The following is a 13,456-nucleotide window of genomic DNA, read 5'->3' on the forward strand; positions in this document are numbered from 1 at the left end:
TCCTAAACTACGGAATAGTCTCCCTAACACTGTTCGAGATGCAGACACACTCACTCACTTTAAGTCTAGACTAAAGACTCATCTATTTAGCCAGGCATACTCCTAATTTATCCTTCAACTCACAATTAGGCTGCTTTAGTTAGGTCTGCCGGAACCAGAAACCAGAAACATTGATCATGATCTATAGCTGTAATAAACTGAATGGCATCTATGCTAATATTATTCTATTTGTATCCCTGTCTCAACCTCGGGTCTCCTATCCTGAGGTCACCAGAACCGGCTGGATCCAGCTCCATTCCTGCTTCATGTTGGACTCCACTACTACGTGTCTCAGAGTGATGATGACTAAATGCAGCCAGTCCAGCCAAACATCACTTCAGTCTATTACGATGGACTTCAGAGGATGAACTGATGCCAACTCCAACCATAAGACGTGGGATACTTCATATGCCATTGCCTGAATCTTGGATTTAGGATAGATCTCACCAAAATTACCGGCCAGGTTGAACTGCGATGCACCTAACTGATCTCTGCCTGCATCACCTCGGTCTAATGATGGACTACACTCTTGAAATGGAATACATAGACTATCAATTAATTGACAACAAAACCCTTCATCAGCCAACTAACAAAGGACAGTGCATCTATGTGAACTTCTGCAGTAAATCCAGGATGAACTTCAAAGACATTAGTCATTAATCTTACAGTTCAAACAAAATCTTTGTTTAAACACTGACCCTTAATACTTACTTAGTTTAATAATTTTAAACCATGACTTGTACTATACATAATTAAGTAACATTGTCATTATATTCATGATGTTAGCCAGAGGGGAACTGGCCCCCACAGTGAGTCTGGTTTCTCCCAAGGTTATTTTTGTCCATTAACCAACATCTTATGGAGTTTTGTATTCCTTGCCACAGTCGCCTTCGGCTTGCTCACTGGGGTTATAAATACAATTATTATTTAATTACTTATTTTTAAACACAATTCACAATCGTATTTTATCAAACTACACAATGATGACTCTAAGACTTTATAGTTATTACAGTTTAATTATCTGTTAATGCATGATTTTCTGTAAAGCTGCTTTGAAACGATGTGTGTTGTGAAAGGTGCTATACAAATAAAAATGACTTGACTTGACAGAGAAGGGTTTGATATTTCATAGCACCTATTTCAGTGATATCTGCCAGTAATATGGTTGTTTTCTGCATGCCATTTCATGAAAAAAAATCATAGCACCTTTAAGGGCTGTTCTCAAAGGATGTGTTCTCTGCTATATTTTTGTTGGTCTATGTTAGAGGTGCTCAAACTTTTCCTACGAAGGGCCAAAAATCAAACTTGATTGAGGGCTGTGGGCCGAAAGTAAATGTTGCATTATAACAAATTCAGGGACTGAAATTGTTGGGGGGGATGGAGGGGATTCCCCCCTTACACAGCCCATATGGGAGGTATTTGGAGGCAAGGTAATTTTTTTCTTACCTTTTAAAATTACACTGAATTAATTGTTTAAAATAAAATATTTGACAAAAGGATGACACTTTTAAAATGGCAAGTTTCAATATTTACAAAAAATGACAATATTACTGAAACAACACTTTATTTCTCATTCACATACTTCCAAATATTTTGGCTGTTATATTAACATAGCCTACAAAAGTAATGCACTGACACCGGAGATGACAGAATTTCTCCAGATTTGGAATTAATTGCTTTTTAAAAAAAAAGTCATGCCAATCAATTAAAACAATGCAAAAATAAACAATAAATAATTTAACAATTAATATCAGTCAGAGATATGATTCATACACAAAAAGTGGTTAAAGTTCTGTAAAATTATTATTGTAGGCCTATCATTAATAATGTTTTATTTAATATCATGGCTATTTAACACATCTAGATATTATTTTTGTTAATATTATTATTAACTACATTGTAGCATTTGGTCATTTTAGCGCGGGAGCACGACAACGAACTGATGCGGAGCATGAGAAATTGAGTGTCTGTCTGTGCACGTTCAAGGAGTGAGCATACGCCACTGACACGGCAACATCTGCACAACGGACAACATGAAACAAATAATGTTCAGCAAAAATTCAAATGAAGATTGCAATGTATGTATTTGGAACTATACCAGATTGTAGGAGATAACCCTGGACGGTTTCTTCTTAAGTAAAAAACGTAAGCATTCAAATTCTCGATTTTTTTCCCCTTAAAAATCATCTTAAATTCTTAGATCTTAACTTAACAGTTGTCTTAAATCCTAAAAATTAAGATGTTTAATTAATTTACTTGTTTCTTTCAAATGTGACACGCTCAATCATGCTGAGAATTCACAATGGGCTGTTTATGTAGAAATGGGATTTGTGACAAAAACACGTTTTTTTACTGTTTTGTGTTTTATGTTCTTTTTATTTTCAGCTTGTAAACCATGTAAATGTTATTACCAAATTCAAACAATAAATATTGATTTGAAGCTTCTTAATATGGTGACCAATTACCAAAAACTTCTTTATAAAACTTTTTTATAAGAGAGACTGGAATTACAGTTTGATACAAATTATAAAAACAAGTTTATTGATTTGATTTGTACATCTGTATCTATTGGTTTACTAATTCGCAGCTGCACTGTAAAGTGGATAAAAGTCTGCGGGAATTTCCCACATAATAGACATGGAACTTCTGCTAAATGAATGCAATGAAAAGCTGCGTCAATAGCACTTTTTAATTTTTTATTTTTTCCCCTATTATTGAGTATATTGTCATATACTCAAGGCGGGACAAATCAAAGGTCATCACGAGCCAACTTTGGCCCACGGGCTCTGGTTTGGGCATCTCTAGTCTATGTACATAAGTCAGACCGACGATTTTGGAGAGTCTCACAGTGTTTACATTGTGTTTCACTGGTTTTCAGAGTCCCATGCATTTTTAGAACACTGTATTAAGTTAAATGCTAAACATTTCTCCAGAATGTGGTTACATTTAGGTTTTATTTTTATAACCATAAACAAACCTTCCCAGAACATTGCAGGTAGGTTTTTGTTTGACAACCTAATGAGAACTTTACAGAACGTTATCTGATGGTTATTTTTACGTTTTACTTTTCACATTTTTCATTATTTTTCATAAACATTATAGAGAGGTTATTGATAGACAACAATGACTGAAATTAGTGCAGAACTGCATCTAATTAAACATAGAAATGGAAAGCAGTGTATGGGATTTGAACTCATAATGACCATTAAGAACATTACTTATTAAGTAACTGTTTTTTAACAGTAGGCAAGGCTTCACGAGAGAATTTAAGAAACATGGACAAGGTTTTTATGACATTAAAAAATTTTCAGCAGCCGTCCAAGAAAATTCAATGACATGTTCTTGTGTTCGGTGCTTAATATGCTTCTCATCAGACACGCTCATCTGTGTTTCATGTGCATGTTGCCTTCGCTATCTCTGGAGCATGCAAGTGCGCACGAGTCCAGCAGGCTTCCCGATATTTACAGGAGAGCGCAGAGCGGGATCACTCACTTTAATAATTTTTTACCCAGAAAAAAACCCTGCAAAAACATCTCCACAGAACGGGACGACTCCCAAACAAGTCAAGAAAATGTAGAGGAGCTTGTTATTAAAACAGGTGCTACATCTGTTGTGTAGTTTCACAAGGTGTAGGTTTTTTTTTTTTTACTTAGACTATTGTCAAGTTCTAAATAAAGAGAAAATTATATAATAGTAAGTATTTGGAAGTATTTAATTCACTGACTGGACACTGACTGGATTAATGGATCACATTTATTTAATATATTAACCAACTGTCGTTATCCTGATATAAGATTTTGGTCATATCGCCCACCCCTACTTGTTATGTGCCCCTTTGGATAAAAGCGTCTGCTAAATGACAACGTGTAAATGTAAATAAGTACACTTTTCACTGCCTAAAATGCTAATGTTAAAATGTTAGTGTGAAAAGCATACAAGAACCATAAAATACATTCCTCGCTGCGTCTGCTATATGGACACCGATATGATCGGCATGCACTCCTTCAAAATAGTCTCCATGCTCGCACAATTGAAAAGTTCTGGTGGATGACTCACTAACTGACATTCATCTAAAGGAATAATCCCCTCTAGATGTGAGATTAACTATATGTGTTAGTGATTTTATAAATATTTGACTCAGAACATGATGTTAAAAAGTGTAAACGTTTTTTTTTTTTTTTGGCATAGATGTCCCAACTTTACACTTCAGTGTCTTTTAGCCTAGTTAAAGTTTAATTGAATGTTTATTCACCTTTTAATGTCTGTCAATAAATATCAGATTTTTAAAAACATTTGATCGTGTTGAAGTCATTGGTTATTTGGAATGATTTAAGTACAGTGCTGTTTTGGGAAATGTAAAATCTGGGCTCAGTTTTCAGTATTGTGGCAATGATAAAATCTGTTCCAGCAAATCTTGCATAAGACTATTCATGGTAGAATTAAATCTTACATATTCATTATAATACAACTGAGAGATGAAATTATGACCAATATTTTTATTGTTCAGAAAACAAACAGCCATGCGTACTTACCTTCTTTGTAATCGGAGTCGATTTGTTTTTTAATGGCCCCCTTCCATTTTGTTAGTTTGCTGGATGTGACGAAAAAGGTCAACAAAGCCGCAAAAAAGCTCATGTTGGCCATAGTAAGAATGAAGCCGACCAGCATCGCTGAAATGAGATTAAACATTTATTAATTTCTTAATTAGTCACAAAATTAACCAAATCAATTATTGGATGCACTGCCCTACAAAGGCAAATTGCAGTAACTACATATTTAGTCAAAATTGATACATAACTTAAATATAACAGTCTCTTAGACTATTATCTGTCAAATGACAGAAGGGTTTTGCTGTAAGAAAACAGAGTGTGAAAATTTGATAACACTGGGCTGGACAATCAAAAAGCCTTAAAGCCATTTTTATTTATCATTGTTGGCGTAGTGACTGTGCTTTGCCTTTGTAGGTCAGTGTAGTTCATCGACTATTTTCAAGTTATGGTCATGTGTCACAATATTTTTTGAATTGTTTTACCATTTCAAATAAAAATAAAAAAACGTGTTAAATATTTTGCTTGAAAAGTGTGCTTGTGTTATCTTTCTTCACAATCTTTTGTAAAAAACGAAATGGGGGATTTCACTAAGAATGAATTGTGGCCATAAAAACCGCCATTTATTTGCACTGTTTTAGTGCCTGATTCACTAAAGGAATGATACAAATCAATCACTGGCACAAATCTGTGTTGAACACAATTTACACAGTGCAATTCCAGATTTGAAGTCGTTTTTGAGTGCTACTGTAGGTTGTGGAGGATGCAGCAGACTACCACAATCTGGCAAACTTTGTCAGGACTATACAGCATCACTCTGCCTCTGTGACCCTGCCACCTGAATCCTCTCTGATACTGCACTTGACAACACAGCACATCTGTGAAATTCTTTTTACCATCTGCTTTCCACAGATGGTAACTGCATGACATTAATTGCACCAGGCAAACAGTACTGAGTTTTAAGAATTAAGTACAATCTATATTAAGCCTAGTTTACATAGAAAGGAGGCATGTTTGCGCTAAAAATAACAAACTAAAACACAGAAATAAGGCGCAGCGGCGATTGCACCTGGTTAAACTGGACTGCTGGTGAATAAGAGAGGTTTTTGTGCCGAAATATGCACGCAAAAATGAAGCAACGTTTAATTAATTTGCGCTGCTATGTTTATGATGTAAAAAAGCCTTTTTTTTTTTAAAGCAAGCTTTATGTCTAAGAGCGGATGTCAAGATTTTCAGAGAGAAATTACATTAATCTGGGTCTGTTTCTGACACAAAGCTTTTGTATGGCTTCAGAAGACTCAGAATATAGAATAAGAATAAGTCATATGGACTACTTTTATGATAATTTTATGGTGCTTTTGTGGTGCACTCACTCAGTTTAAGTCTAGACTAAAGACTCATCTATTTAGCCAGGCATACACCTAATTTATCCTTCAACTCACAATTAGTCTGATTTAGTTAGGTCTGCCGGAACCAGAAACATTTCTCATAATCTATAACTCTGCAAAAAATTGAATGGCATCTGCGCTAATATTATTTTATTTGTTTTCCTGTCTCAACCACGGGATTCATAGAGCCAGCCAGATACAGCTCCGTTCTTGCTTCGTGTTGGACTCCACTGCTACATCACTTCAGTCTTTTATGATGGACTTCAGAGGATGAACTGATGCCAGCTCCAACTGTAAGACATGGGATACTTCATATGCCACTGCCTGAACCTTGGATTTAGGATGGACCCCACCGGACCTCCCCGAAATGACCTGCCGGTTGAACTATGATGCACCTCATTGATCTCTGCCTGCATCACCTTTGTCTACTGATGGACTACATTCTTGAAATGGAATACATAGACTATCAATTCATTGCCAACAAAACCCTTCATCAGCCAATTAACAAAGGACAATGCATCTATGTGAACTTCTGCAGTTAATCCAGGATGGTCTTCAAAGACATTAGTCATTAATCTTACAGTTCATACAAAATCTTTGTTTAAACACTGACCCTTAACACTTCCTTAGTTTACAAATTTTAAACCAAAATATGAGCAAATAACTAATATTGGCATTATATTCATGCTGTTTAGCCAGAGGGGAACTGGCCCCCACAGTGAGCCTGGTTTCTCCCAAGGTTATTTTTCTCCATTAAAATCTTATGGAGTTTTGTGTTCCTTGCCACAGTCCCCTTTAGCCTGCTCACTGGGGTTCTAAATACAATTATTATTTAACTATTTAATTATATATTATAATACACAATTTACAATCATATTTAATCAAACTACAAAATGATGACTTAAGACTTTATAGATATTACAGTTTCATTTTCTGTAAATGCATGATTTTCTGTAACGCTGCTTTGAAACTATGTATGTTGTGAAAAGCGCTATACAAATAAAAATTACTTGACTTAAATATGAAAGCTGTTTTGCGGACCGTCGAGAGGACTGTGGTACTGAACCCGAGACTACCTGTAGGAGGTGGTCTGAGCTTGGTTGCAATGGAACTGTGGCACGGTTCGCTTGAGTGATAGCCCTTTTCCACCGAAATGGCGATGGTTCTCATGCCGAGCCTGTGCTCCACTGGTTCACAGCCAGGGCAATCTGGAGCTATCGTATCCAGCTGCACTTTTCCACTGTCTTGAGAGCCGAACGGTGACGTAACGGGTTACTGTCTACATGGTAGTTTCACGTGACTACCTTAAACATAACATGGCACGACAGTGTGTTTGTATACAGCTTTTCCTCTTGTTTTTGAGGACATGTTTCAACATATGTATTAATGCAATCCAACATTATTACATTGCTCAAATAGCTTGCCAGAGACAACATCTACGTTAAAGATGACAGGTAACGTAATTACATTATTATGTATGAACTTTTTAAAGTGGCTTAACTTGCTAAGTTAGGTAAACTGTAACAGTGGAATAATTTTTAACATTGGTGTAGCAGATGGTAGTATTTGGATTTTTGCCATAGCATATAATATTATGTTTACGTCTTGATTGAGAATCCCACCGGTTTACTTAACAGACAGCTCTATCTTCCGAACATAGCAAGTACCTGCTTAAAAATCCCCTTACAGAAGAAAAAAAAAAAGCATAAAATAAGATGGCAACAGTGTAAAGAAAGCTAACAAGTAAGCCGGCCCCAGAACAACCTTTTCTGCGGTGGAAACGCGCGGAACAGTTCGAGAATTCGCACCGGCCCAGGAACCCGCATCGGAACCATGTCGGTGGAAAAGGGCTACGAGAAAGCAACCTGTACTCGGGTCTGTACTTGTTCAGGAAGTTAAATAAATTGTGCATGCATTTTTGCCAATTTAAGTATGACGAGATCATCAGTTCTACAAAAACATGCACCACGAGCGACAGGGGAACATAAGCAGTGCTGCAAATACATTGCTCGCAACCAGCTGTCTCCTCAAAAAAGTTTGCAAGCATCGGATGTACAGTAGTTGCCTTCTCTAAGACATGCATATCTGCTGAATTATGGCATGCGATGCACACAGACGCACAGAGAGAAGTGTCGTTCACTCTGGTGTGCATAATAACACCAAATTAATAAAAAAAAAACACACAAATACTGTATAGTGACCACTGTTGTGTTCTCCATCATGCACATGTTTGTGATTATGAAAGTTGATGATGGAAAAGCACAGAGGTTCAACAGAACCTGGGGGGCGCTAAGAACAATCATAATCGGATTCAGACCACAGCAAATGTGCCTACTATGAAAACCAGAGGTCGTCCAATTGTGGATTTTGCCGATACAGATAACTAAGGTGGTCGAATAGGCCGATAACTGATTAATCAGCCGAAAGTTTTTAAAATAGATTTATAGAATGTTACAAAATTTTCCTAGTCTTTCCATACAACAACGGGCACAGACAGAAACTTCAAGAGTTTAAAATGAATAAAATTTCAGATTCAGTCTATTGTGCAACCAAAGCCCAATAATAACCAGAAAAAGTTAAGGACTTATTTTGGCAACTATCAGCATAGATTTTTGCAGATAACCAATAGCTCCAAAAAGCAACTATCGGCACCGATTAATCAGTAAAACCGATATATTGGTCTACCTCTAATGAAAACCACCTTACTGTTGATCCAGTCAGTTTGCTAGATCAACAACTCATGTTTCCACCAGTGGTGTTTCGATTGGGAGGCTTCTGGGGCTTAAGAGCCTGATGTATTGTCCAAACACCCCTGATCTTTTTTGAAGATTTACACATGATTCACTTCACAAACAAAACATGTTTTATGACTTTTTTCATTCAGTAGTCCACCTGTCAGTGCATTCATTCAGTTCACTGCAGAAACGACCAGCTGCTGCCTGTTTTAAAGACATGTTCAACATCTCTTCTGGATCTCTCTCAAGTCAGAAGCACCACTTACTGTCGCATCGCATGTGCTCTCGAAGGCTAACGAGGTCAAGCCATTAAAAGGGCTGCTTCATCGCGATGGCCACTGGAGAAAAAGCATTACTTTTTGTGGATATCTCAACATTGTCTCCTCAAAGGAAAAAGGGAACATTAAATTTCAGTGCAGTTTATCCATTCCAGCTGTGAAGATGCTGTCATTTTCCAAGGGCCTGACATATCATTTAAAGAAGTTTTTGATGGTAAGACCCACACAGAAATTACGTTTGCTAAATTTGCTAAAATTAGTTCCCTTTGAAGAAGGTAACTTCAACACTGCATCAGAAACTGATGCTATGGGAGCACCCTTCAAGGGCTTTGACTTTGAAACCCTTTGCCATCACACCAATTTGATTGGCTAGTGAAGCCTGACACTCCACCTATGCTGAAGTCATCGGGAGCATGTAGACGGAGCACAGTGTCACACCATCAGAATTTTCTTTTTTCAGGGCAGCGTAGACATGTTTCGTGCTCTTGAACCCTAATCCAAAGCTTTGCTGTTGCACTGCACCCGGTCAGCGAGAACGAGTTATATTCTTTTCCCTGCTGTGTAGAAAGAAGCACATTTTCAAAAACTCTCCCATGTTTGTAGTGTGTTTACACTGCGCTTCTAAAAGTTAGTTAGTTTGTATTAGTTTAATTGAGTCTACTCCCCTAGGATATTGTTATAAACATGAGCCTTGCCTAAACAGTCGAGGAGGTGTTGCTACAATTTGCAGTGATGTTTTTGGTGTTACTCAGAGGTCAGGATATGAGTTTAATTCATTTTAAAAGTGATAATGCTTAATGTGACATCGTCAGACATAAATAAAAAATCTCTGTCATCTTTTGCTCTTGCCACTATATACAGTATAGACCACCTGGGCCATATTCTGATTTCCTTAGAGAATTGGCTGATTTTCTGTCAGATCTAGTTGTTACTGTGGATAGAGCTTTAATTGTTGGTGACTTTAACATTCATATAGATGATGAAAATGATACACTGGGATTAGCATTTATCGATATTCTCAACTCTGTTAGGGTCAGACAAAATATGACAGGACCAATTCATCGCCATAATCATAAGCTAGATTTAATTCTGTCATATGGAACTGATGTTGATAATATAGCAATTATGGCGCAGAGTGATGTTATCTCAGATCATTACCTAGTCTCGTGTATGCTGCGCTTAGCTAAGGTCACTCAATATACATGTTATCGATCAGGTACAACTATTCTTTCGACCTAGCTTCACTAATAATCTCCCAGATTTGTCTCAAGTATATAAAACATAAATACATTCTTCTCTAGCACTCTATAGTGGCAAGAAAAGTATTTTAACCCTTTGGAATTAGCTGGTTTTCTGCATTAATTGGTCACAAAATGTGATCTCATCTTCAAAGTCACAAGTATAGACAAACACAATGTGCTTAAGCTAACAACACACAAACATTTATAGTCTTTCATGTCTTGAGCACATCCCATTAAACATTCACAGTGCTGTGGAAAAAGTATGTGAACCCTTGGATTTAATAACTGGTCGATGCTCCTTCGGCAGCAATAGCCTCAACCAAGCATTTCCGGTAGCTGCGAATTAGACCCGCACAACGTTCAGAAGGAATTTTGAACCATTCTTCCTTACAGAACTGCTTCAGCTCACCCATATTCTTAGGATGTCTGGTGCGAATCCCTCTCTTTAGGTCATTCCACAGCATCTCTATTGGGATTTTCTTTTTTTGAAGCCATTCTGGAGTGGATTTACTTTGATGTTTAGGGTCATTGTCCTGCTTCATTATCCAGCTTTTACTGAGCTTCAGCTGGTGCACAGCTCATGAACAGAGACGTTAACCTGTTCCAATGATTCCTTCAAGTCTTTAGCTGTCCCTCTATGGTTCCTTTTTACCACACTGAGCATTCAGCAGTGTGCCCTTTGATTCATCTTGGCTGGACAGCCACTTCTTTGGAGTGTAGCCACAGTATTAAACAGTCTCCATTATAGACCATTTGTCAAACTGTGGACAGATGAATATCTAAGCTCTTCGAGATAACTTTGTAACCCTTTCCAGCTTAATGCAAAGACACAATTCTAGATAGTAGGTCTTCTGAGATATCTTTTTTGCGAGGCATGATCAACATCAGTAAATGCCTATTGTGAATAACAAACTCAAAATGTTTGAGTGCTTTTTAAAATTCTAAGCAGTTCTAACCCACCTCTAATCTCCTTTCATTAATTGGATGCCAGGTTTGCCAACTCCTGACTCTGATTAGGGCATGTCCCAAGAAACTTTAAGCTGGCAGTTATCAAACCACTTATCAAGAAACCACAGCTTGATCCTGGACTGTTGGCTAATTATAGACCGATCTAGAAAAGGTAGTGTCCTCCCAACTACGTTACTTTTTACATAGAAATTGTACAGTATATACACTGCCTGGCCCAAAAAAAGGTTGCATACTCTATTATTTCACTGGACCGCCTTTAGCTTTGAATACGGTGCGCATTCGTCGTGGCATTGCTTCGACAATATTATGCAATGTCATAACATTTATTTCCGTCCAGATGTGCGTATATTTTTGGCCGAGATATTGTATTGATGTCGGGAGAGTCGAACCACTCTGTAAAGTCTTTTCGAGCATATACCAAAGACTTTCATTGGGGTTAAGTTCAGGACTCTCTGGTGGCCAATTCATGTGTGAAAATGATTCCTCATACTCCCTGAACCACTCTTTCACAATTTGAGCCCAATGAATCTTGGCATTGTCGTCTTGGAATATGCCCATGCCATCAGGGAAGAAAAAATCCATTGATGGGATAACCTGGTCATTTAATACATTCAGGTAGTCAGCGGACTTCATTTTATTGCCGCATTACGATGCTGAGCCTGGACCTGGCCAACTGAAGCAACTCCAGATCATAACACTGCCTCCAGAGTCTTGTTCAGTGGGCACTTTGCATGACATGTGCTTCCCTTCTTACCCTGATGCACCCATCATTTGGAATACGGTAAATCTGGACTCATCAGACCAAGTTACCTGTTTCCATGGCTGCACAGTCTAATCTTTATGCTCCCTAGCAAATTTAAGTTGTTTTTATCTGATTAGCCTCACTAACAAGAGGCCTTCTTGTGGCCACACAGCTGTTTAGTCCCAATCCAGTAAATTCTCGTTGCATTGTGCGTGTCAATTTTTTACGATGTGACTTCAAGCGTTTTAGTGATCTCTGATCACGATCATTCAAGATTTCTTTCCAAGCACATTTCTTCTGTGAAGCTGACGGTTCACCGCTATCCTTCCAGATTTTAATAATGCATTGGACAGTTCTTAACCCAATTCCAGTGATTTCAGCAATCTCCTTAGTTGTATTCTTTGCTTGATGCAGAACAATAATTTACCTCTTCTGAAACACAGTAACTTCTTTTCCACGACCACGAGATACATCTTCTGACATGGTCATTTAAGAAATGAAAAGCTACACACTGCATCAGTTTTTGCCAGCTGAAACATTAATCACTGCAATAATGATCCAATCATGGTGACTTTTTTTGGGCCAGGTAGTGTATGAAGAATTTCAGTCAGAATTTAGGCCTCATCATAGTACAGAGACTGCACTTATTAAAGTTACAAATTACTTGCTCTCATCTGATTGCGGATGTATTTCTCTTCAAGTGTTTTTAGATCTTAGTGCTGCCTTCAACACCATAGATCACAGCATTCTCTTGCATAGGCTTGAGAATTATTTTGGCATTTGTGGAGAGGCATTAGCTTGGTTTAGGTCCTATCTATATATCTTGGGTTTAGGTCCACTAGAGGAGATAAAACTTTGACCCCCAGACTCTGAATTAGCAGGGAGTAATACAATGATGCCTCATGACCTTTTCCAAAAGCAGTAATCACCTCTCCCAGAGTATCTGCCACTTTTGGGGGGGGTGCTACTCCCAAAAAACAATACAGAGCAGGTGGTGCAGCTGTAAATACCTACAGAACTGAGATCTGGGAATCCCAAAATGTTGAACCAAATTTTCAAAAGACCTCAACACTCCACTCTCATATAGGTCACTGAGTGTAGTAACCCCCCTCACAATCCACTCTGACCAGCAGAATGGGGACTTATTAATACATAATTTAGGGTTCAGCCATATGCTTGAGGCAACATTTAAATAAATGTCTGAATTAAACACTCTGGACACTTTTGTCCATACCGAGTGCAAATGCAAGATAACTGGGTGTGACTTAACTTCTCCGATTAGTTTGATAGAAAGGCTTTGCAATGGCAAAATAGGGGCAAGAACTTCCTGTTCAATACAAAATCAGGGAGGGGCTATCTCAGGTGGAAGCGACCAATGAGCCAAATGTCTGAGACCGAATGCATTATAATAAAACTAAATCTTGGGTATGTCTAGCCCACCTTTGTCAATCGGCCTATGTAACTTATTAAAATGAAATCTTGGACGCTTACCATTCCAAATGAAGGACTTAGCTATG

At 37.8% G+C, this 13,456-nt stretch overlaps 1 protein-coding gene across 2 annotated transcripts in view; it reads right to left on the bottom strand.

The window, feature by feature from the left end:
• The window catches only part of tmem19 (transmembrane protein 19), a 98,423-nt gene that overhangs the window by 57,339 nt on the left and 27,628 nt on the right, over positions 1 to 13,456 (bottom strand). For both annotated transcript variants that reach the window (XM_051688776.1, XM_051688775.1), the window contains exon 4: positions 4,572 to 4,709. In XM_051688776.1, the coding sequence (XP_051544736.1) occupies positions 4,572 to 4,709 (138 nt within the window). The remainder of the gene's footprint in view (positions 1 to 4,571; positions 4,710 to 13,456) is intronic.

Source organism: Myxocyprinus asiaticus, chromosome 45 (assembly GCF_019703515.2).
Source record: "Myxocyprinus asiaticus isolate MX2 ecotype Aquarium Trade chromosome 45, UBuf_Myxa_2, whole genome shotgun sequence".
NCBI lineage: Eukaryota > Metazoa > Chordata > Actinopteri > Cypriniformes > Catostomidae > Myxocyprinus > Myxocyprinus asiaticus.